The 26,548-nt window shown below is 38.9% G+C and overlaps 1 protein-coding gene and 2 long non-coding RNA genes across 3 annotated transcripts; 1 reads left to right on the top strand and 2 right to left on the bottom strand.

Moving 5' to 3' along the window:
* Positions 1-707: 707 nt before the first annotated feature.
* On the bottom strand, positions 708-3,104 carry LOC130989127 (uncharacterized). Its single transcript, XR_009090487.1, has 3 exons — positions 2,887-3,104; positions 1,449-1,509; positions 708-936 (listed from the first exon to the last, which is right to left on the bottom strand). It is a non-coding gene; the product is annotated as an uncharacterized LOC130989127 (long non-coding RNA).
* Positions 3,105-10,399: 7,295 nt separating this feature from the next.
* LOC130989126 (uncharacterized) lies at positions 10,400-12,775 on the bottom strand. The gene is made up of 3 exons (XR_009090486.1): positions 12,595-12,775; positions 11,158-11,218; positions 10,400-10,645 (listed from the first exon to the last, which is right to left on the bottom strand). It is a non-coding gene; the product is annotated as an uncharacterized LOC130989126 (long non-coding RNA).
* A 7,095-nt stretch (positions 12,776-19,870) lies between these two features.
* On the top strand, positions 19,871-26,169 carry LOC130990778 (vicilin-like seed storage protein At2g18540). The gene is made up of 9 exons (XM_057915010.1): positions 19,871-19,974; positions 20,031-20,121; positions 20,203-20,226; positions 20,306-20,491; positions 22,223-22,421; positions 22,978-23,159; positions 23,277-23,357; positions 23,828-24,142; positions 24,804-26,169. Exons 1-9 carry the CDS (start codon positions 19,871-19,873, stop codon positions 26,067-26,069), a joined length of 2,448 nt encoding a protein of 815 aa, XP_057770993.1. The 3' UTR covers positions 26,070-26,169.
* The last annotated feature ends 379 nt before the right edge of the window (positions 26,170-26,548 follow it).

Here is a 26,548-nt window from a genome sequence, read left to right as displayed (position 1 = left end):
CTCGGGGTGGGAATTAAGAAGCGAAAAAGAAAGGAAATTTATTTGTGACTTAAACACTTTAAGAAAAAAAACAATCATTTAAAGCAATTACTAATATATATGACTGCTTGGGAAATTACAAACGTTCATATCAAAGACTAGACCCACGTGACATCATCCGAAATAAAATAGTATTAAGTTCATATAGAAGCAATAACGAAAATTAGAGTGTTGCAGTGGAAATACGTGTGAGTTATACATATGAAGATGCATACTCAAGGTTTCATTACTTAATCATCAAAAGAGAATCCGCTCAACACAAATCCATTCCATCGCCTGCTCAACCTGCACATTTAGAAATACATGCAAGGCTGAGTATAAAAATACTCAGTGGGCACATGCCGAAAATACAAACATGCATAAACATATATAACTTTGATGCGTCGTTTTACACCAAAAATATCCGGCAGTCAGCCGGTATGCCCACACTGCGCAGACAGTAGCAAGCAAAATCGTCTCCCAAGGGATCAGTGAGAATTCTCCTAAAACTCAAGCGGCAAAGAAACTCAACTAAAATGAAATTAATGGGAAAATATAAGAAAATACTTGTCTGTCACGACCGGACTTAATTAAGGATAACCAAGCCGGGAAACCGTGACCAAGGGAGGGAAATTAGAAGCGGGGATAGAAAGGGGTAAAAATAATTAATGAAGGATCGAACTTAATCATTGACAGTGAAGGGGCATTTATAAAATAACTTATGTTTAGCTACAAAGATTCAAATAACTAGTAAGTTCGGATGAATCCGAACTTAAATCAAGAGGCTTATTACTTAAGAATACGCAGCGGAAATAATAATCTGACTACATGTATGAAGACATGTATCCAAGAGTTTATTCAATCAACTTATGACAAAAGCTCCACTCGTCACTTCATCTTCATCAGCCACTGCTCAACCTGCACATTTAGAAATATATGCAGGGCTGAGTACAAGAGCACTCAGTGGGCACGTATGCCTAAGTATAAAATACATGCTTCAAAACTGTAAATTGTCATGCCATCATAAACAGTACAGCAAGGGAATTTTAGCTAAAGAAGCCCAAGCTTACTAAATTCATTTGTGATTCTTAAAGTTCGTCTGATCAGACTAAGTTCTTTTGTAATCTATCATATCTGGAACTGTGTGCCGGAGAGGTGGCCACCTCTCACGGTCACTTGACCGGCCAACCCGCTAGATGGCTCACGGTCACTGGTGTACACTAGCCCTGGCAGGATAGCTATCAACTGCTCAGGACCCGAATTCGATTACATAATTGGCAAAGCCACATCAGATAGATATCATACTGAAATTGAAACATTTTATGGCAAGACAATACTTGAAATAACTTTAACTCAAAGATTTTGTCATGAAATAACTTGCTTGAATGTAACATTTAAACTCATTTGATATATATGAAAGTAAAGCCCACCTGATCCTCGGTATGGAAGAGAGGTGATCTTAAGCTGTAGTACCGTCCTGTGAACCAATTCCTACAAGACGAGTTCTTAACACTTAGCACATACCATAGATAACGAGAATCGTTGTCTACTTAGGGTCTCTGGGTCAACCTATTCCCGAACTTACAACGCATAATCGAACTAGGGATTATGCATTAGCTTATCTTGATGCCTTATCTAGGTTAACTCACTCATTTTCATAAAAACTTTGCACAAAACATGTCCCAAACTCGTTACGCACATATACTAAATCTTTCATGAAACATCCTTTAAAATCAACTTTGATACATAGAAAATAATTCAACAACTTGAGCTCTTAAGGGGTTGTTTTGTAACAGACACCAAATCCGCCTCGGATCTCCAAATGAGGCTCCAAAAGACATTCTGGAAACTAGACATTTCAAGGATCATTCTCCAATTTGAATCGAATGAGACAAAGTTCAAACGAGCAAGATATGCCCACTCAAAGATGGGTACTTAACAAGCAAAAATCTGGAAACTTCAGATTTCCAGATTAGAACCAAGTCAATGGGCCTTCTTTTAAAATTCATATCTCCCATTACAAAACTCCACTAGGAACTCCAAGGGTCAATCCGGAAACTAGGGAGAGAGTGTAACACTCTCCAGTTGGATTTTCCCCAAGAAGGTTCATGGTTTAGAAGATATGACTGTCTAAAGTTCAGTGCACAAAAAGAGTTCAAGTTTGGGAGATTCAGAACATAAATCGGAAAACCCACTTTAGGCTTCACCAAAAATTCTAAAACTGAACAAGGAAGTTCCCAACATGTCAGTGAATATTCAGTAGAAAGATAGACTTGAGAATCAAAGATTTAAGTCGGCCTTTGCGAGCTCGAAGTCGTAGGTTTGTAAAACCTACTGGATGGTACAAGGAATAAGAACTCGATTTCAAGAATTTATACCGGTTGTTTCCCTTACTCAAAAATGGTGAGGCCGAAGCCAAAAGAAAGATACGGGAGTCTAGAGTGACATATTCAAGTTTCAAAGGCTTTCACCGATTGGAACTTGACTTATGGCCTCCCAAAGAGTATTTACCAACAATGTATTCCAGATGGGCAGTGATGTTTTAAAAATTCATAAATAAATTATAAGAGCTCCAAACCTTCTGAAAGTTTACCAAAGTGTAGAAAACATATGAAATATGATACACAATTAATTTGGGAATTTTTGGGGACCGTTTGGATGGCTGGAATCGCCTTGCAAAACACTGCCGGAGCAGTGTCCTTATGGCAGATTCGCTGCCTTACCTCATGCACGGTTTTTCACCCAATAAACTCTACCAAAATAAACATCCAAAACCATAAAACATATCCTCACACAATATAGCACACATATGTGTAAAACTCCATGGTCTTAAAGTATTTTCAGTTGAGAAGACAAAAGAAAACTCACCCTCGAAGCACAATCTTCACTCCAACTTTACGCCCTAGGTTTCCCACGCTCTCCCTTGCTTTGATACTTCTCTTGGGGCTTAAAGGGCTTCTATGGAGTGTGATAATGGTGGGAGAAAAGTTGTGAGAGTGGGGGAAGGAAGGAGGGACGAAAATGGAGAGGGGTGGATGTGGAGTGAGGACTAGGCTTTGTAGAGAGAGTTAAAGAGTATGGAGGAAGTTGCATCAGCCAACTCTTGGCTTTAGGGAGAGGGGAGCACGAAAATGAGGCCTAGGGGAGGGTAGGGTGTCTGCCACCAATGCATGGGTGCATTGGTTGTGAGACTCTTGCACTTCCCATGCACTTTGGTAGTTCCCCATGCATGTAATGCTCACCCTTGTCCCCTTTTGAATTTGAAAGGGTGGCTGATGTGTAAGTGGGCTTTGGGGGCTGAAATGGGCTGCATTTGGGCTCTAAAATAGGGCCTTAAAATCGGCCCAAGGCTCTCTAAAAATCGGCCCACCTTTGGCCCTCTATACGGGCCCGTAATCGTTCAAACCCGAACTAAAACAAACGCGTATTCGAAATAAATATGCACTTTGATTTTCATACTTTGAAATGAAAATAAATATATATATTTATTGAAATCAACAACACACGGAAAAATAAAATAATCATCTTCTTATTTACCGTCTCTCTTTTTTTTTTAGAGAAAACCTAGGCATCAAGACTCATTAAATCATCGCTAGGATAATTATTCTTTTTAACCGGGAATTAGGGATCTATCATATCCTTGTAATATCAATAGGATCATATGAAACCTAGGATCGAAAATCCGGGGTATTACACCCGAGATTTAAATAACGATAAAGTCGGAAGTAATTCACGACTTAAGCAACAATGTGAAATAAACTCCATCTTGATAAATAACACAACTTAGCTAACTTGGTTATAACTTTGAATAATAATTATTCATCGACTCAAAGATTCTCGTCGCGGTCTTTAAACACGCGAAGATAAATAAATGCATACTGCTAGTGTAGTGACTCTGTCTCCAAAATACGAAATTCAGAAACATAGTTGAAAACATAAAGTGCTTAATTTACCAAAAGATAGATAAATAAACACGAAAAACTGGAATTAACTACTGATAAAAGAGCGGGTCGCTACATCCTACCCCTCTTAACAAAAATTTCGTCCCGAAATTTGCATATGGTCCTATAATAGCTTAGGGTTTTTCTTCATAGTTCAAGTCTGGGCTAAGGATCATCTCTTCTTAGTGGATCACATGCTTTGGATCGTGAACGTACTTCCTGAGTGGTGATACGTGAAAAACGTTGTGGACGTTTCCAAAACTTGGCGGTAATGCCAACTTATAGGCCACTGGAGCTATCCTCTCTAGAATCTCATATGGTCCTATAAATCGGGATCTAAGCTTTCCCTTGACATCAAACCTAGTTATCCCTTGGGGGGGAGATACCTTTAGGAAGACCTTGTCTCCTATTTCAAATCGTGAAACGGCGTAAGATCTCTGTCTATCCTGTGCCTTCTTTATTCGTCCTCTGATCTAGCGGACTATCTCAACCATCTCATCGAGCATGTCTGGTCTTAAAACTTCTCTCTCACCCACTTCATCCTAGTAAAGTGGCGATCTACACTTCCTTCCATAAAGCGTCTAGTAAGGTGCCATATCAATGGTCGCCTGATGACTATTATTGTAGGCAAACTCGATCAAAGGCAGCATTGATTCCCAACTCTTTCTGCAAGCTGATCCAAAATCTAAAAGTAAATTTCGAATCTCTACCCGAAGTAATGGATATTAGTTTTCCATGTAGCTGTACAATCTCACGGATGTACAACTGAGCTAGCTTGTCTGACCCGTAGGTGATTGGTATTGGTATACAATGAGCACACTTCGTGAGTCGATTCACTATTACCCAAATGGTTGTGTTGCCTCTATTTGTCTTGGGTAGACTCGTCACGAAATCCATCGCTATGTGCTCCCACTTCCATTCTGGGTGTGTCATGAGCTTCACTCATGTTCTCATTTCTGAGTTCCTCGTTATGGGGAACACACAATCTTCCTTCAAAGAACGGCGTTATCCGTTGCCTCTTGGTAGCCTCCTGGCATGCCTGTTCGGATCTTAAGACGAACCCTTTCCAAACTTTCGTCCGCTCTATGGGCGCTGATGATCCTTTCTCTGAGGTCTGGGGCGGCTACCAGAGTTGCAATAATTGCTCTTGTCGTTGCCGGTGGTTGAACCACTTCTATCTTCAATCCGTCAAAATCCCTTACAAGTGTGTCCTTTTGAGCGAGAAGAAGTTCTAACTCGGATTGAGTTTTTTTACGACTTTAAAGCATCAGCTACTACATTAGTTTTCCTTGGGTGGTAATTGATACCGCAATCGTAATCCTTCACGAGTTCGAGCCATCTCCTCAGTCTCATGTTCAAGTCCTTCTGCTCGAAAAAGTACCTAAGGCTTTTGTGGTTTGTGAACATCTCGCACCTAAATCCATATAGGTGGTGTCTTTACTACAACTAATTCTAGATCATGAGTTGGATAGTTCAACTCATGTGGCTTAAGCTGTCGTGATGCATAGCTATCACTCTTTCGTCTTGCATCAAGATGCAACCAAGTCCCCTCTTGGACGCGTACGTATAATTCACATATTCTTTGTCAGCTATTGGAATGGCTAACACTCGCGTGTTGTTAACTTCTCCTTGAGCTCTTGAAAGCTTCTCACATTCTTTCATCCACGAAAATTAGATTCATTTCCTAAGTCATTGTGTCATTGGCCTTGCTATCTTGGAAAATCATCCTATGAATCTACAATAATAACCTGGTAATCCCAAGAATTTCTTGTCTCATTAGGATTTGTAGGTGGTCTCCACTCATGTACAACTTGTACCCTTTTTGGGGTCCACTTTGATCTCTTCTGATAACATGATATGCCCTAAAAATATGACTTCACCGAGTCAACAATTCGCACCTGTTGAACTTAGCATAAAGACTCTCTATTCTCAACGTTTCTAAGACTATCCTCAGGTGTTCCTCATGGTCTTTCTCGTTCTTCGAGTAGGTCGAGTCATCATCTATGAAAACTAAGACAAATTGGTGCATTGATCAATCCGAAAGGCACCACTACTAACTCATAATGGCCAATCTGGTTGTGAAGGCCGTCTTAGGTACATCTTCTGGTCAAAAATTTAGTAGGTGGTATCCAAGTCTCAAATATATCTTTGAGAATGCACTCGATCCTCTGAGCTAAAAAAAAAAAAAAAATGCCATCTATCCTCGACAAATGATCAATATAGGATACTTTTTCTTAAGTGTTACTTTGCTAAATTCTCATCCCCTTTTTTTCCTACCTATGTTAATCCCACGTGGACTTATCAGCTTCTTTCTTTCTAGCTTTCCGTGGCTTTCTAACGTGACAGGGTCGCACATGTTGTTGTTGCTGTCTCTTATGCTGCTAGCGTGGTTACTACTGTTTGGTTGGGGAAAAGCATGGATCGTTTGCATATACGAAGCCTGGACAAGCAGGTTCGGCATGGACCCGTCTCTTGTTCCTTATTTAGACAACGGTTTGCAAAATACCCTTCTGGCTACTGTGTAACAACCTTCACTTTCACTCTTCCATTATTGCAGTATCTTCTACGGTTCTTGTCATACTTTGGGCAGGGCAGGATCCTTTGTTGATTATCTCCTATATGTTTAGGAGTACCCTGGTTTTTCTTAGCCCTGTTGTTGGGATGATTGTTATTGCCATAGCTTCCTTTTCGCTTGGCAATTGCTACTATTGTCCCATTTGTTTTCTTTACGACCATCTTAAGGTAGTCTATACCTTGACTGTGCGTGGGTTTTCCTTTACTAATGGATAGTAGTGACTAAATATGAGAGTCTCGCTCATTTCTTACTCCTGCGTAAAATCGGTTTGGCTTGTTAGGGAAAATTCAATATCTCATGACATAATTCATTTCCAAACCTCTTTATGCGTTTCTCAACGGTGTCCACCATCGTGGAACATACCTTAGCATTCCATCGAAAACTTCGTCATACACAGTAATTGTTCCGGTTCTCTGCTCGAGACTCCAGAAGCAGCTTTGTTTCTACCGATCCAAAGTCAAAAGATAGTTTGACGCTTAATGTATCCTTCTAATTGTAAAAGTACTACTTCCTAGTGGTTGATAACTAATGACAAACTGAGTCATCCTAGTCGTCACTATGCTCATTGTGATAAGACAAGATTTTATGGTGCGAGTCTATCTATTGGGATACCGCTCTTCTTCAATATTTTAAATCTCGATTGGCAACCACCATGATCTTAGTCATGTGGAGATGTTGGCATAGGCATTGTTACTGGTCTTTCTCTCGGCCCTGTTGCCTCAACGTCCATTACTCGACTAAGCGATTTCGTGTAAGATAATCCCCAATGGCCTGTCAAGGCCATCCGGATCTCGTGCCTTTGACCGGCACAACATTTTTAGCCATCTTTTATTTCGTGTGTACTTGCTCTGGCGCATATCTCGACATGTCACAGAACATCGTGTTGTATTGAGTACTAGTCATTCTTCCTTGTTTTAGATTGTAAAATTCCATTTCTTTCTTTTTGCAATAGCTCGTGGGTATATCCTTGTCATATTTCATGTTATAGACGTTCCCATGTAAAATTTTTCAGTTGTTCAGCTGTCATCGTTTTCCTCTGTGCTTCCTACCATAGGTCCAAGTCTCAGCTTCCGTTGGATCTCATATCCCACCGAGGATAGGTGTGGTTTGTCGTAGAAATAATTCCTCTATTCTACCTTCTGGTTGTATGGATGGTGGGGTTATTTTTATCCTGGCCCTGGTACTGGACCTCTTTAATCATCTCGGGGAATTCTTCTCCCTCCTCTCGGACGCCCTCGTCTTGGTGGCATTCCGATGAGTTGACATATAGTCGTTACTACATTACGAAAAGTGTTCAGACGCATATCATCAAATCTGCAACCCGTTTCTTGGTTCTCAAAACTCGCTCATACTCTTTCTCATGCTAACATGTGAGTAAAACGTGGCGGAAGTAGCTTGCTGCAAAAGATCGATGGGGTCACTACATAGTTATGGAAAATTGCCTTGATGAGGACTTTTACATCAACATTCGAACCTGGATCTACTGATCTATCCAGGTACTACACGTGATGGACTGGCGGTCTAGCAAAAATCATCACAAAAGAACTTAGTCACGTTACGTCCGGTGGACCAGCGTTTTAGTACTAGTCAAAACAACTAAGCCGACATAGGGGCATACAAAGCATCGGAACAATCATCGTTTCCGAAGAACACGAAAACGTCCTACTAAAAACATACGGAATGGTCTAAATGCATCACGTGCTTGACCCTTGGGCCGAGGCATTCGTGTCTGACTGATTTAATCTGATGAGTACCTGTTTGTCCTTGGGTTACAGAAAATCTACCAACAGCTAGTGGATCGCAATGATTCAAATCACAATTGGCAATTAGGCAAAGTGTTCCAATAATTTGCCAAACAATTGAAAATGAATAACCATAGGGTAGAAATGAATTGACTGAAAGGTCGAAACGAAATGACCTAATAGTCTGAACTCGTTTGGCTTTTCAGATGAAGGTTTAAAATATCCAATAATTTGCCAAACAATTATAAATGAATAACCATAGGGTAGAAATGAATTGACTGAAAGGTCGAAATGAAATGATCTAATAGTCTGAACTCGTTTGGCTTTTCAGATGAAGGTTTAAAATATCCAATAATTTGCCAAACAATTATAAATGAATAACCATAGGGTAGAAATGAATTGACTGAAAGGTCGAAATGAAATGACCTAATAGTCTGAACCCGGTTGGCTTTTCAGATGAAGGTTTAAAATATATGGGTTTAAAGACCCATATATGACGACTACTGAGATTTTGGCTATGTGGACTGGCCAGGTCCGACACAACTACTTCTTAGTCACTCGGAAATACTTTCCCGAACTTGGTAACTCTTGTTCATTGGCTGCAAAAGGTACATTTGGTCTAAAAACCACTTCTCCTTGACATCTTGAACATGTCCTTGAGAATATTCTAGAGCTTCTCAAACTTGGAGTCTGCCTCCTAATTTAATGCAATCCCTAAACATCTTCTATAGGCGAAATAAGGTAGGCTCAACCTTACTCAACAATCTTCCTCTACATGATCTTAATGTAGTACTTCTAGTACTTAGTGTTCCTTCTCATAGCGCTTGTATGTAACCGTATAATTAAATCACTCTTCAGTGTCATTGCAAAAGACCTTCGGAATCATCACGCCTTCAAAAGGGAAATAGGGTTTGCTCCTCTGATCATCTTTACAGGGTATGTGTCACCATACGTAATGCTAAGGCATGTAATGATCTTAGTCAACACTTTCATTATTCTTACTAAACTAAATGTCTAATCCAATACGTTCTAACAAAGGGCGGTATCTCTGATAGTCTAAGGTATGTTTACTTAACTTGAGTATACTCGCCGTGTCTCATTAGAATCCCAATTCCTTAACTTCAATATCGAACCATTGTCGATGCTTCTAACTCTTATTGAACTCTTAACCATCTTCGGGAACTCATTCCCCTCGCATCTCGTCCTTCGATTCGTAGTAGGTGATCGTAATCAACATGGGTTCTAAATCAAGCTTACGTGTAACGTAATAGGTAACTTTAATCAGAAAGGTTTCGAATATCTAAAACTGTAAGCCAATAGTTCTAATCGCAATATTATGACATCATACACAATGTGTTATGACTCTATGTGAGTCTAACCCTGAGGTTCAAACATTAATTATAAAGGTTCTCATCATGCAATAACCGGTGATAACCAAGAAATCTGAAATGAGGCTAAGCTAATTACGCGTTAGCTATCTGATTACATAAGTCGCACTCGTCGCTACGTGCAATGACTCACGTGATCTATCATCAAATAAGGCACTAGTCGATTCGGTGTTCCATCTCGCGTGAACAACATGAATGAAACATTATACCTGTGTCACTAACTCGTGTGTGCCACTCTTCCTTTCATCTCATTGCATATCTTCTCATTGAATTCTCGTGTCTCTTCAAGTGACATTTGATTTGGCTCTTCACTATAGCTATTGTGAGAGATAATTGAGTTTCTAATTTCTATTGTTCTTCTCGTAATAGTGATCATGCATTCTTAACGTATCTAAGTTCATTGAGATATCTAATCAATCAATAAAGCATATATCCTGAATGTAAGCATCAGTACATTCGCATGAAACGTGAACTTTTCAACGTTTTAAAATCATTACCATTTTCTTTCTCGTTGAGCATGACGATGTGATGAAGTGCTGAGCTTTTGTCGACCGACACTTTTATATTAATATCCAAACTAAGGCTAATAGATAACTCTTGGGTTCAGAGCAAACGAACTGCTCTGATACCATTCTGTCACGACCGGACTTAATTAAGGATAACCAAGCCGGGAAAACCGTGACCAAGGGAGGGAAATTAGAAGCGGGGATAGAAAGGGGTAAAAATAATTAAAGAAGGATCGAACTTAATCATTGACAGTGAAGGGGCATTTATAAAATAACTTATGTTTAGCTACAAAGATTCAAATAACTAGTAAGTTCGGATGAATCCGAACTTAAATCAAGAGGCTTATTACTTAAGAATACGCAGCGGAAATAATAATCTGACTACATGTATGAAGACATGTATCCAAGAGTTTATTCAATCAACTTATGACAAAAGCTCCACTCGTCACTTCATCTTCATCAGCCACTGCTCAACCTGCACATTTAGAAATATATGCAGGGCTGAGTACAAGAGCACTCAGTGGGCACGTATGCCTAAGTATAAAATACATGCTTCAAAACTGTAAATTGTCATGCCATCATAAACAGTACAGCAAGGGAATTTTAGCTAAAGAAGCCCAAGCTTACTAAATTTATTTGTGATTCTTAAAGTTCGTCTGATCAGACTAAGTTCTTTTGTAATCTATCATATCTGGAACTGTGTGCCGGAGAGGTGGCCACCTCTCACGGTCACTTGACCGGCCAACCCGCTAGATGGCTCACGGTCACTGGTGTACACTAGCCCTGGCAGGATAGCTATCAACTGCTCAGGACCCGAATTCGATTACATAATTGGCAAAGCCACATCAGATAGATATCATACTGAAATTGAAACATTTTATGGCAAGACAATACTTGAAATAACTTTAACTCAAAGATTTTGTCATGAAATAACTTGCTTGAATGTAACATTTAAACTCATTTGATATATATGAAAGTAATGCCCACCTGATCCTCGGTATGGAAGAGAGGTGATCTTAAGCTGTAGTACCGTCCTGTGAACCAATTCCTACAAGACGAGTTCTTAACACTTAGCACATACCATAGATAACGAGAATCGTTGTCTACTTAGGGTCTCTGGGTCAACCTATTCCCGAACTTACAACGCATAATCGAACTAGGGATTATGCATTAGCTTATCTTGATGCCTTATCTAGGTTAACTCACTCATTCATAAAAACTTTGCACAAAACATGTCCCAAACTCGTTACGCACATATACTAAATCTTTCATGAAACATCCTTTAAAATCAACTTTGATACATAGAAAATAATTCAACAACTTGAGCTCTTAAGGGGTTGTTTTGTAACAGACACCAAATCCGCCTCGGATCTCCAAATGAGGCTCCAAAAGACATTCTGGAAACTAGACATTTCAAGGATCATTCTCCAATTTGAATCGAATGAGACAAAGTTCAAACGAGCAAGATATGCCCACTCAAAGATGGGTACTTAACAAGCAAAAATCTGGAAACTTCAGATTTCCAGATTAGAACCAAGTCAATGGGCCTTCTTTTAAAATTCATATCTCCCATTACAAAACTCCACTAGGAACTCCAAGGGTCAATCCGGAAACTAGGGAGAGAGTGTAACACTCTCCAGTTGGATTTTCCCCAAGAAGGTTCATGGTTTAGAAGATATGACTGTCTAAAGTTCAGTGCACAAAAAGAGTTCAAGTTTGGGAGATTCAGAACATAAATCGGAAAACCCACTTTAGGCTTCACCAAAAATTCTAAAACTGAACAAGTAAGTTCACAACATGTCAGTGAATATTCAGCAGAAACATAGGCTTGAGAATCAAATATTTAAGTCGGCCTTTGCGAGCTCGAAGTCGTAGGTTTGTAAAACCTACTGGATGGTACAAGGAATAAGAACTAGATTTCAAGAATTTATACCGGTTGTTTCCCTTACTCAAAAATGGTGAGGCCGAAGCCAAAAGAAAGATACGGGAGTCTAGAGTGACATATTCAAGTTTCAAAGGCTTTCACCGATTGGAACTTGACTTATGGCCTCCCAAAGAGTATTTACCAAAAATGTATTCCAGATGGGCAGTGATGTTTTAAAAATTCATAAATAAATTATAAGAGCTCCAAACCTTCTGAAAGTTTACCAAAGTGTAGAAAACATATGAAATATGATACACAATTAATTTGGGAATTTTTGGGGACCGTTTGGATGGCTGGAATCGCCTTGCAAAATACTGCCGGAGCAGTGTCCTTATGGCAGATTCGCTGCCTTACCTCATGCACGGTTTTTCACCCAATAAACTCTACCAAAATAAACATCCAAAACCATAAAACATATCCTCACACAATATAGCACACATATGTGTAAAAAATCCATGGTCTTAAAGTATTTTCAGTTGAGAAGACAAAAGAAAACTCACCCTCGAAGCACAATCTTCACTCCAACTTTACGCCCTAGGTTTCCCACGCTCTCCCTTGCTTTGATACTTCTCTTGGGGCTTAAAGGGCTTCTATGGAGTGTGATAATGGTGGGAGAAAAGTTGTGAGAGTGGGGGAAGGAAGGAGGGACGAAAATGGAGAGGGGTGGATGTGGAGTGAGGACTAGGCTTTGTAGAGAGAGTTAAAGAGTATGGAGGAAGTTGCATCAGCCAACTCTTGGCTTTAGGGAGAGGGGAGCACGAAAATGAGGCCTAGGGGAGGGTAGAGTGGCTGCCACCAATGCATGGGTGCATTGGTTGTGAGACTCTTGCACTTCCCATGCACTTTGGTAGTTCCCCATGCATGTAATGCTCACCCTTGTCCCCTTTTGAATTTGAAAGGGTGGCTGATGTGTAAGTGGGCTTTGGGGGCTGAAATGGGCTGCATTTGGGCTCTAAAATAGGGCCTTAAAATCGGCCCAAGGCTCTCTAAAAATCGGCCCACCTTTGGCCCTCTATACGGGCCCGTAATCGTTCAAACCCGAACTAAAACAAACGCGTATTCGAAATAAATATGCACTTTGATTTTCATACTTTGAAATGAAAATAAATATATATATTTATTGAAATCAACAACACACGGAAAAATAAAATAATCATCTTCTTATTTACCGTCTCTCTTTTTTTTTTTAGAGAAAACCTAGGCATCAAGACTCATTAAATCATCGCTAGGATAATTATTCTTTTTAATCGGGAATTAGGGATCTATCATATCCTTGTAATATCAATAGGATCATATGAAACCTAGGATCGAAAATCCGGGGTATTACACCCGAGATTTAAATAACGATAAAGTCGGAAGTAATTCACGACTTAAGCAACAATGTGAAATAAACTCCATCTTGATAAATAACACAACTTAGCTAACTTGGTTATAACTTTGAATAATAATTATTCATCGACTCAAAGATTCTCGTCGCGGTCTTTAAACACGCGAAGATAAATAAATGCATACTGCTAGTGTAGTGACTCTGTCTCCAAAATACGAAATTCAGAAACATAGTTGAAAACATAAAGTGCTTCATTTACCAAAAGATAGATAAATAAACACGAAAAACTGGAATTAACTACTGATAAAAGAGCGGGTCGCTACAAAATTAAACACATTTGATAGCAAGGCTGATCCAGGAATCTTTCTTGGATATTCTGGAACTGAAAAATCCAGCAAAACCTATCGAGTGTTTAATTCTCAAACTCTCTGTGTTGAAGAAACACCTCATGTTGTATTTGATGAGTCTGCTGATGAGTTCAGGAAATAGGAAACAGAGAATGCTGAAGTTTCCAGAACTGAAAAGCAGGACACCGAACTCTCTTCAGTCCTGGTGTGGGGACCCGGAAAAGATGAAGATGCTGAAAAGCTTCAGTATCAGAAGATCAGTCAAAGGTCAGAAGTTCAGACTGGAGCCAATGCAGACGCCATCAGTCAAGGGAGAACTCCTACCGATAAGGACAGAGCTGAACCAGCCGAAGATGAGCCAACTCATCTCTCACCAGTTCAGAACAATGCTCAACACCTCAGAACCATCCTGACCGAAGAGCTTCCTCCAACACCAGAAGAGATCAAGAAGTATCGAAGATGGTTTGAACTTCATTAAAAGGAGAACATCATTGGAGAACCATCAGACGGTGCCAAGACTCGAAGATCAATGTGCAACCTCGTCTTTGATATCAACCAGAACTGCATCAACAAAGATAAGAATTTCAGCTGTTTCTTATTATCTACAGAGCCCAAGGATATTGAAGAAGCTCTGAAGTCCATTGAATGGGTCATTGCAATGCAAGAAGAGCTCAATGAATTCAATCGAAATTCAGTTTGGGAACTTGCGGATCGACCAGATGATGCAAAGGTGATTGGCTTGAAATGGATTTTCAAGAACAAGAAAGACGAAGAAGGTCACGTTGTGAGAAACAAAGCAAGGCTAGTTGTAAAAGGATACAGTCAAGAAGAAGGAATCGACTACGATGAAACTTTTGCACCGGTGGCCAGATTGGAAGCAGTCAGGCTCTTCTTAGCCTTTGCAGCTCACAAAGGATTCAAGGTACATCAAATGGAGTGATCACAGATGAAGTATACGTCGAACAACCTCCAGGGTTTGAGGTTGCAGGTCCAGAAAAGGTGTATAAGCTGAACAAAGCGCTCTATGGATTGAAACAGGCTCCAAGAGCATGGTATGATACTCTCTCTGAGTATCTCATTGAACAAGGGTTCAAGAAAGGATCAGTGGACAGAACTTTATTCACTCTCAAAGAAGGAGAAGATCTCCTACTTGTTCAGATTTATGTCGATGACATAATCTTCGGATCCAAATCCGAACGCATGTTCAAGAAGTTCGCTGACATCATGACCAACAAGTTCCAAATGTCCATGATGGGAGAAATGAATTTCTTTCTTGGATTGCAAGTCAAGTAGACCAGCGAAGGAACACTGATCAATCAGTCCAAGTACGCCAATGAACTGATCGCCAAGTTCGGTATTCAACACATGAAATCAGTCAAGATCCCAATGAATACAAACTGGAAAGTGGATCCAGGATCAGAAGGGAAATCTGTATCTTCAACCAAGTACAGAGAAATCATTGGATCATTGCTGTATTTGACTGCTAGCAGACCAAATATTACGTTTGCAGTCAGGGTTTGTGCGAGATATCAGTCAGATCCAAAGGAAGCTCACATGGATGCTGCAAAGAGGATCTTGCGATATCTTAAAGGCACACCCAATTTAGGATTGTGGTACCCCGCTGACGACGACTTCAAGCTCATTGGATATTCAGACTCGGATTTTCCAGGATGCAAAATTGATCGCAAATCAACATCCGGAACCTGTCAATTCCTAGGCAACAAGCTCATCTCTTGGTTTTCAAAGAAGCATACTTCAGTCGCCACCTCCACCACTGAAGCTGAATATGTTGCTGCGGGTTGCTGCTATTCACAACTCCTATGGTTAGTCCAACAATTGAAGGACTATGGGATCGAAGAAAAGGAAGTCTCAATCTATTGCGACAGCTCCAGTGCTATTACAATATCCCAGAATCCAGTTCATCACACCAGAGTCAAGCATATTGCTATTCGACATCACTTCATTCGTGATCACGTCGAAAAGAATGATATCTCTGTTGAATGGATTCCGACCATAATTCAGATAGCAGACTTGCTGACCAAAGTTCTTCCAGAAGAAAGGTTCAACAATCTTTGTGGAAGGATCGATCTCATCAACCCTGAAGAGTGATGTTGTATTTGAAGATTTCTCTCAAACAGTCATGATGACTGGTGGTCAACCAACTGCTGTTCTACGATTGCTGACGTGGAAAGCAATGAAGAAAACTCATCCTGATGAGTCAACCAGGATCAAGTGGTATCGACTGACTACAAAGATCAGTTGATCAGTAAGTATTGTTTTAAGCTTACTATTTAAAATCAGTTATTTCAGTCAAGATTTATGTGTTTCCAAATCAAAATCTTTCTCTGGCTGATCAGTTCCTTTCAAAATCTTTAACTGATTTGTCTTGATTATTGGGTCATGGAATATCTTTGGAAGACGGAGATTTGATTAAGATTTGATTTGATTTGATTTGATTTGATTTGATTTGATGTGATCTGCCCTGATCTTTACCAAAAATATTTCCAACCTTTTTGCCTATGTGGTCAAACTCCTTGTGAATATCACTCAACATGATATATCTCATCTTTTGAAGCTTTCGTCCCCTGCAGTGACGGCGAACGTGAATTTTTCTTCAAAAACATTTTAGGCACAGTTTTCAAAAACCTTTTCATCTTCACACTTGGTATTTGTGTTTATTTATACCTTGGTGTCTTCGATAGTTTTCTGCATCAACTAACAACTCTCCACAGCCTTCACTGTGATAAAATTTCAAATTCTTTCAAAATTACAGAGAAAATTTCTGTTCCGACTTAGGAGAATTCGATAACTGCAAAGTCATGGAGTGAAAGAATGACGCTCACATACTTGGTCTTCACCGGACCCTTCCACTGGAACTCAACGTCTCTCCGACGTCAAAGTTTGCGCTGTTCTCACTTGTATCCATCGACGCGAGCGTCTTCCATCCTCATGCCCGGACCATATGGCTTGAAGTACCTATCTCAAGAAGACAGTCTTCACTTGTTCCTCAGGCGAGCTTCTCACCTTTTGTGAAGCTTCCGTGTGGTGCAACAACAATGACCAGGAGCTCGTTGTCAACCGGCGCAACATCGACAGTGTTAGTCCTCACGACTACCACTGATTCGATTTTTCATCCTCACATCCATCCCTTACATGTAGGATGAGTTGCCCTTTGAATTACTTCTTTCACCAAAGGCTCGTCATGCATTTCTTTCATCTCCCGCCTCACCTCTTTCATTCCTCTTCCCCACCGCTCCTTGTCTCTCTTCCTCTCCCTCAGGTTCGTATGCATAGCCGCATTTCATGAATATCTCCGAAATGCTATGCATACTTTCCTTTCCTTCAATTCTCCGTCTCCCTTCTCATCTCTCCACCTCTCCACTGGCGTCCTCTTCCTTCTGCATCTCGAGACCTCTTCCCCTTCTCAAGTCCTCCCACGAGTGCTTGAGAGTCGGAGTTGAAGTCCCATCCGATCATTGCCTCCATCATCAGCTCTCTTTTTTATGTTGCCAAAAAGGGAGAAAAGTTGAAAGTCAGAGAAAAACCTTCTCAAAGGTTTTTCATGCATCTTCTTTCTTGACTGAAGATAGGACAGCAAAAGGATCACCAGAAGTAGAAAGGAGGACGTTCCAGTAAAGACCTCAAGTTGAAGGAAAACAAGTGGGAATAGAACAAGCTTAGGAACATGAAGACTGAAGACAGAAGATGAAGATCAAGAAGTCAAGGCGCAGCCAAGCAGACTGCTGGAGTCCATGGGTTTTCCCATGAGTTTTTGTATTTACTTTGTACTCCAATGTAAGTTTGCTCTGTACCTCGACTGATGTCTCATCAGTCAGATTATTGAAATGAAAAGAACTTCTTTTTTATCTCAACCTGAAGACAATAACTTTTTGTCCAGGCTCTGATTATGGTTTTATGTCTTTGTCCTCGTTCCTGTTCTGAACTGTTATGTTCATAACTCTGAAGTACAAGTTATTAGGTTATATTGTTAAGGGGGAACTGTTTTCACCCTGCTTGAGAACTTGTGCTCTGAGTTCAGTCTTTTTTTTGCTTAGAATTGCTGTAAGGTTTTGGCATCATCAAAAATGGGGAAATTGTTGGGAACCCCATGGAATATCAGGTTTTATTTTGATGATACCAAAATCCTTAGGTTTAATTTGTAATAGACTAGAACTGTTTTGAACTCAAGTATTAGAGTTCGTTTCTAGTTTAGTTAGCAGTTCTGAAGACTGAAGACTGAAGGACTGAAGACTGAAGATACCAACTGAAGTATCAGTTGAAGAATCAGTTCAGAACTGATTACTTAATGCATGCTTCGAGGACTCAGCAGATTGATACTAAAGTCAAGTTCAGTTAAACATTCTTCCTCGGACTGAACTTCCAACGTTCAAAGGAAGCCACGTGCTTACACAGTACAGCCGCATTAAATGTAAAGATCTCAGGATCATCCCTCTCTGTAGAGGTCATTCCTATTTGGTGGCTACTTTATCAGAGACGTCACGTCTCCTGTCTTTCAAGAGAGCCGTTTCCACCAAACAAGGAACCTCGGAGATTGAAGCCTCAGCCCAAATTCGAAATGCTCTCCAACGGAAGAAATCTTGAAGACATTCTCCGCCAACGGATCTATTCAAGACCTCTCCAATAAATAGCGCTCGAGGATCAACCTCAATCTTCACCGATTCAACGACCTAAGCTGAAGCTCTGCCGAAATTGCCACTCAGCCCAAAGCTTAATCTCCCTAAAGCTTGAATCGAAGAAGAGAATTCCAAAGCCAAAATCAATCACTACTGATTACACACATCCTCTTAGACCTTAGGCATATATCTGTTTACCCAGAAGCCCAGGTCAAAACTTGCTCCAAAGAACTTGTTCTTTGAAGTCTAGTTGGCAAGTTTTTCAAACCTCCTTTCGTGAGAAAGAAACCGAGTGTTTGAGTGAAAAGGAGTTCAGGAAGGTACTCTGACTCCGTGAGATCCTAGTGCAAGGTCGTGCTAGGAGTGAGAAATCCGACGCGAGTGAAGCGTGGGTACTGAAGTAAGGTCTCTTCAGTGAAATGGTTGTGTGCACCCGACAAGCACACAGTTCGGTTTGCAGTGCACCAGTTAAGCACTTACGGAGTGGATTGTTGGTCTGATCAACCGACCGTGGATGTAGGAAAGTGTTTTCCGAACCACGTAAAACTCTATGTGTTATTTACAGCTTTCAGTCTTTCCATTCTTATCTGTGTTCTTACTGTTGATAAACTGATTACTGAATAACTGCAAAGAGAAACCTAAGACTAACAACGTGCTCAACCGAGGCTATTATGAAACAAGTTTATTTCCGCTGCGTGTGATATCAGTCTGACTGATCCATCCTCAGATAGTCAGGAAGACTTATATCATCTCTGTTTTAGCAAACTCGACTGAAGCCCTTACGTGCATCAGTTAAGTTCCAGTGACTTAACTGATAACTCCTTACTGAAGAGTTTTTAGTATCAATCGTTAACCCTGTTTGGTCAAATCTGTTTTCAGTCAACAGGCGTCATAGTTTGCGTGTAAAGTTTTGTTTTGATCTCATTCTTGAGATCCCTCTGTTTTTAGAGGAAATTGTGAAAATAGCCCATAGGTGTATTCCCCCCCCCCCATACACCTATTCGAGACCCTTCGGACCTAACAAAAACTATTAAAACCCTAGGCAAAATTAAACGCATAGCAGTAAAGGAACTTGGAATTTAAATACTAACTAGGAATTTAAATACTTGTAATTTAAAAGCTTCTAATCTAATGAGCATAAAACTAAATTGCATAATTTAAAGGAAAGCATGAAAACGCATAATTGAAATAGCATAATTTAAAGTGCAGAATTTAAATTGCAGAATTTAAAGAAACGTAAGTAAAAAAAATAAATAAACTTGATTAAGAAATACCGTAAAACTGTCTCGAAAAGTAATCTGTCACGTAATTACAACTCTAAACGAAGAACTAATCTAAAACATGAATTAAAAGAACTATACTAAACTAACTAAGAACATAATTCGAAACTAAGACTAAGAAAGCAATAAACCTAAACTTTGGCTGCCTAGCGGAAACTAAAGATTAGGGTCAAAGGGATGTTTTTACAATGAAAATCAAGGCTCTATTTATAGTCTTCAATTCAATCTTGATCACCATCAAACTTGCCATACAAAATTGGACTCTAAAGGCAATAGAATCGTGTAAGAGAAGGTAAGTCCATCAGAATCGTGCTCTGCAAGTTATCTCTACTCTGGCGAAAATCGTAGCTCTGCAACATTAGCGAACTCTGGAAAGTCGGCTCTGCAAAGGTATAGTTCAGAGCTAAAAGTTAGCTCTGGGAATAGTGCAGAGCTGAAAGTCAGCTCTGCAAAGTCAGAGCTAAAAGTCAGCTCTGATATGTTGACTCTGAAGTACAGTGTTGACTTTGTCGATCTTTAGCTCTGCTCTGCCAAGTTAACTCTGGTGCGTAGTCAGCTCTGTCAAGTTAGCTCTGCTACTTTATCTCTGTTCTGACAGGTTTGTTCTGCTCTGGAGATTTTAGCTCTGCATAGGGAAGTTCAGCACTGGAGACTTCAGCTCTGACTCTGCAAGTCAGCTCTGCTCTGCTACAGAGCTATCCTCGAAGCTCTGCTCTAGTGAGCTTCTCTGCTCTGCTCTGCAGCGGGATTTTCGGCTCTGGCACGGACTTTTCAGCTCTGCATGGGCTTTTTCAGCTCTGCACGGCAGAGTACTCCTAAAAACGCCATTTTCATCTAAAATCTCCAAAATTGCACTCTTCCATCTATAAAACCTAAATCTCCTGCAAAGCATAAAACAAACCATAAAACGCACAAATTTTCCAGAAGATTTATCTTAAAATACACACATGCAAACCCCAAAATTTAGAACAATTAAGCATAAATCAGTTATCAGTCTGACTGATCTATCCTCTGATAGTCAGGAAGACTTGTAACATCTCTGTTTTAGCAAACTCGACTGAAGCCTTAACGTGCATCAGTTAAGTTCCAGTGACTTAACTAATAACTCTTTACTGAAGAGTATTTCAGTATCAGTCGTCAACCCTGTTTGGTCAAAACTCCTTTCAATTAACAGGCGTCTAAGGCGTGTAAAGTTTCGTTTTGATCTCTATCTTGAGATCTCTCTGATTTTGAGTAAAAATAGCCTATAGGTGTATTCCCCCCCCCCCCCCCATACACCTATTTGAGACCCTCCGGACCTAACATTGTATTTAGTACTCCCTCCGTCCCATTCCAATAGTCCCATTTTCCTTTTCGAAAAGTCTCACTCCAATAGTCCAATTTCTATTTTTGGTAATGATTTTACACTACACACAATGTGGTCCCACACACCTTTACTCACTTTTACACTCAAAAAGCAATTTTCTTAATCTTCGTGCCCAAATGAAATGGGACTATTGGACCGGGACGAAAGGCATACATAATATCAACTTATATGTAATCCACATTAGATGTGTAAAATATATAACAAAATTACAATATGGAGTACAAAAATACAATTTTATGTGTAATCAACTTATATATACTACCAGAATTGACATGCATTCGCACGTAAAAAATAATTATTTTTTATAAATGTAAATTTATAGTATTTTATTTTATAGTAACATTTATCATTTCAGTATTTTTTTGAACTAATTATTGGATAATTTTCTTAAAGTATAATGTTATAGAACTCATAAAATTAAAAAAAAAATCATTTAAATTTAGTATAAAAAAATAATTTTAATTAATTAAACATCACCTAATTGTGTCGTCATGTTTATTTTCTAAGTTTCATCTTTACGTAATTAATTTTAATTCCAATAATTCTAGCAAAATTAAACTTCTAATAAAACTATCAAGCAACCCTTTGTATTGTAATTCTAAATTATTAACTTTACATAATATAGAATAGTAATTTATGTGATGAAGATATGACTATTTAATATTAAAATATAAAAGACAAATCATAATATATTTTTAAATTTATTATGCATAATATATAATAAACATAATTGACCTTAAAAGTATATATATGGTGTATAATAGGCAAATCAAATTTTATACAACAAATTTTATAATTGGTATAGATTAAGTGTGAATAAGGTTAAAAATATAAGAATACGCGTATAAAATAAAATCACAATATTTATCATGGAGGTGCGAAAATAACAAAAAGAAATCATACTTTTTTTATAAACAGAAGAAATAATTAAATTCTATTATATTTTTTCTATTTTTATAATAAATAATAATAAAATTAATAGTGAAACATATCAATGATATCATTAGTCCCGCCGCGTGGCAGTTGGTGGCGCTCATGCAAAAGCCACGTATCCGATCTCCTTCCATCTTCCATCCATATTCAAACAAAACCTCAACTCTATTCGATAGTTTTGGTTTGTGCGAAGATGAAAGGCATTTTGATTGCAATTTGTGTATGGTGTGTGATTGTGCAGGCTTGTAATGGGGGAGAAGAAGGAGAAGGGTTTGTGGTTAGAAGGGGAGAGAGGAGAGTGTTGGTTTCAACGGAGAATGGGGAGATCGTAGGCGCTCGCGTGGGCACCTCCTATCTTCTTCATTTCTTCACTATGGAACCCAATTCGCTCTTCCTTCCGGTCATTCTGCATTCGGATATGTTTTTCTATGTCCACACAGGTTCTCATCTTGCTATTTTAATCATAAAAATCTATGAAATATTTATTGACTTGAAGTTTGTTTATATCAACTCTCACCTTCTTACATTCTCATGGCTCATTTATTCCATTCTCTTTCAAAAGATACATTTTAATCACTTCTTTCTTCACGAATTTGACCGTTTTTAGTTTTAGTATAATTTATGATTATTAATAATTAATTTTTAGGATTTTTTTTAATGCACAATTTGGTATACAATTCTTTTAAAATTTAAATATTAGTCATCACTTACGTATTAACTATTTTATATTTATAATAAAAATTTTATAAAATGGTGAAATTAATAATGGGACATAGTGGGTTTGAATTTTATAATGGATTGAGAATTTCATCCTTTTATAATAAAAAGTTTTTATTATCAAGTATATTGGGAGAGTTTGAATTTGAATACTTTCTTTTAATTTCTTCTGTCTTCAAAAATGAAGTACATTGATATAGATATGCTGACAAAAACTAATGCAATTATGAGTTATGTATGGATTAATTTTTCTTATTCATGCTTATATGTGTTTGTTAGGGAGTGGCAAATTATTGTGGACGGAGGAAAATGAGCTTAAGACAGCGGATTTAAGGCGCGGAGATGTTTACAGACTAAAAGCGGGAGCTGCTTTCTTCATACAGAGCAATTTGGAGACTGAGACTCAACGCCAGAAGCTTAGGATTCATTCCATCTTCCCCAATACAAACACGGACATGCATGTAAATTGTGACACTAATAACTGTTTTTTTTTAATTATTCCGTGAGTTGCTGATAATTTATTTTCTATAACATAGTTTATGATGAAACGTTTTTGGTTATTTTTATAATTTATGTAGGAGCCACCAACTGGGCCTTACTCTAGTATCCGCGATATGGTTCTTGGTTTCGACAAGAAAGTTCTGCAAGCAGCTTTCAAGGTAGATTCTGGTCGATTAACTAATAGAATTTCTATTTAATTTGCTATTGTAAATAAAAAAAAGTAGATACTAAAATTTAAAAGAAACTCAAAAAAATGGGCACTCTTACACTTTTACTCCTATTATTATAATAGTAATTCACAATTACTAAATCTTTTGGTAGTGGATTAACTCTGTTTTACCTAATATTACGACCAAAATGCTTCTTAGTTGTAAAATCGATCATATTTTGCCTATAATTTGTATCACAAAGCTTCTTACTGGTGAATTAACCTTATTTTGCCCAATAAACTATGAAATATAGGAAGAGTAGTACTTTAAAATTGTTATTTTTATCTTTGTGGTTATTTTTATTCTTATAATAACAAAATGGATATCTTAATGTACTAACTCTCCTTGTTCTATGATTTCATATACTTTATTCTTTTGTTAAGAAACTTGTGATATATAAATCTTTGATTCTAATCAAGGTACCTGAGGAAGTAATAGAAGAACTATTGAACGGGACGAAGCCGGCGGCCATAATACATGGAGTGTCCAAGAGTGAGAGAAGAGCATGGGAGGTGGAAACTAAACTCCTAGGCAGCCTTCTAGGAAGCACAAGTCGCAACATATTCGAGTTGAGCAAGAAAAAGGGGAAGAAGTCGAGTTCGAAACTCTTCAATCTCTTCAAAGAGGATAAAGATTTTGAGAATTCGAACGGATGGAGCACCACAGTAACAGGGAAGAAGCTCTCTGCATTGAAGGGCACCAACATTGGCATATTTATGGTGAACTTGACAAGAGTAAGTCATTAATCAATATATATAACATTGTCTCTTGCATAATATGTATTCTAAACATTCATCATCTACCGTACCACCAGTCTCATTTGGCGTCCCACTGTCAATATCTCACTTTCAGTCTTTCATAGTTTCTAATTATTTTTTCTTTAATTTTAGTTTTTAATATTTTTGTGTAATTTTAAGCTAATTGACTAGGGTTCACTAATATGATTAGGGTTTATAATTATTATTTTTATTTTATTTTCCAATTTTTGAATTAATAATTAATTATTAGGGTTAATTAATTCATGAGTTAAGGGTATATAATTTTTAATGATAAATATTAATTAGGGTTTGTTATATAATATTGTTTTTTTATTCTTGTAATAAATAATTATAAAATAGTGAAATTAATAGTGGAATACGATGGAACATAATAAACTATGAGAAAGAGAATTTCATCCGCAAATTTGTTCTATTAGAAATATTCTTGTTATTGCATCGACTCATATTCCCCATAAAGGCTCTAATAGCTTCGAATAAATAAAATACATGCATTAACATGCGAAGGCTTCTTATTCTACAAGAACAAAAGCACTTTTTCACTCTATGTTAGTCGCAGATGTATATAGTTTATGTATGTTGTAGAGCATAATCCTTAGGTAAATAAATGTAATGGCAGGGATCCATGATGGGGCCGCACTGGAATCCTGCGGCTACTGAGATAGCCATAGTTGTGCAAGGGCGGGGGATGGTTCGTGTCGTGTGTCCGAGTGTTTCGAATGGAACGGGATGCAGTGACATGATGAGGTTTGAGGTTGAAGAAGGTGACCTCTTTGTTGTGCCAAGGTTTCACCCAATGGCTCAAATGGCTTTCAACAACGAGACATTTGTGTTCATGGGGTTCAGTAGCTCCGCAAAGAAAAATCATCCTCAGTTTTTGGCAGGGCAAGCATCGGTGCTCCGGACCTTGACTAAGGACATGTTGGCGACGTCATTCAGCGTGGATATTACGACAATGGATCGGCTGTTGGCTTCACAGCAAGACTCGGTCATCTTAGGGTGTGTTTCTTGTGCTGACGAGGAGTTCAGGATTGTAGAGGAAGAAAGAGAGAAGGCTAGAGAGAGGGAGGAAGAGGAGGCGAGAAAGAGGGAGGAGGAAGCCAGAGAGAGAGAGGCGAGGGAGAGAGAGGAAGAGAGGCGAAAAGAGGAAGAGGAGGCGAGGAAGAGGGAAGAAGAGGAGGCTAAGAGGCAGGAGGAAGAGAGGAAAAGACGCGAAGAGGAGGAAGAAAGAGAGGAAGAGAGGCGGAGAGAGGAAGAGGAGGCGAGGGAGAGGGAAGAAGAGGAGGCTAAGAGGCAGGAGGAAGAGAGGAAAAGACGCGAAGAGGGGGAAGAAAGAGAGGAAGAGGAGGCGAGGGAGAGGGAAGAAGAGGAGGCTAAGAGGCAGGAGGAAGAGAGGAAAAGACGCGAAGAGGAGGAAGAAAGAGAGGAGGAGAAGCGGAGAGAGGAAGAGGAGGAGGCAAAGGAGAGGGAAGAAGAGGCAGCTAGGAAAAAGAGAGAGGAGGAAGAAGAAGAAGAGGAGGCAGCTCGGAGGGAAGAAGGAGAAAGGAGAAGACAGGAAGAAGAAGAGAGGAAAAGGGAGGAAGAGGCTGCTAGGAGGCAAGAAGAAGAGAGACAAAGGCGAGAAGAAGAAGAAGAGGAAAGGAGGAGACAACGAGCAGCAGCTAAGAGACGAGAGGAAGAAGAGAGGCAAAGGCAGGAAGAAGAGGAGGAAGAAATGGCCAGGAGGGAGGAAGAAGAGAGACAGAGACGGGAAGAGAAAGAGGAAGAGGAAGAAGAAAGGAGAAGGCGAGGGAAGGAAGAGGAGCAGGAGCGATGGAGCGAAGAAGAAGAGGCAGCAGAGGAAGAGAGAAGAAGGGAACATAGAGAGGAACACCAAGAGGAGTAAGGAGATAGCAAGGAAGATGAAAACCAAAGCTCATGCTGATGTCTGACTTTTGTACCCTACTTGTAACCGAGGATGCTTGTAATTTTGAAAATAAAATGTATTTTGCCATTTGCATGTTTCTGATGGAATTAATTAATTTAAGTGAAGCCTACGTCCAATTGCGTGCATATGTATACTTATGTTTTATAAGCAGTAGGCAATAAATTGAGTAATTTTTCTTGCTAAACGTTAATTATGTTGCTCCTCGTGTTTTAAAGTATGTCAAAGCCCCCATTAATAAGAACGTTTACTTTTTATCTCATAAGAAAAAAGATTTATTTTTTCCTAGATATCTAGTATTTTGCGGATGCATCATCAGCCATCTCACTAAATCAAAGTTGTAAATTCACAATTCTTAAAAAAAAAAAAAAAAAAAAAAAAAAAAATAATAATAATAATAATAATAATAATAATATGTAAATTCACGATAAAATTTCTAG

This window comes from Salvia miltiorrhiza, chromosome 6 (genome assembly GCF_028751815.1).
Source record: "Salvia miltiorrhiza cultivar Shanhuang (shh) chromosome 6, IMPLAD_Smil_shh, whole genome shotgun sequence".
Classification (NCBI taxonomy): Eukaryota; Viridiplantae; Streptophyta; class Magnoliopsida; order Lamiales; family Lamiaceae; genus Salvia; species Salvia miltiorrhiza.
Note: the sequence above shows the minus strand (reverse complement) of the source record. Positions and strands in the feature narration are given on the sequence as shown.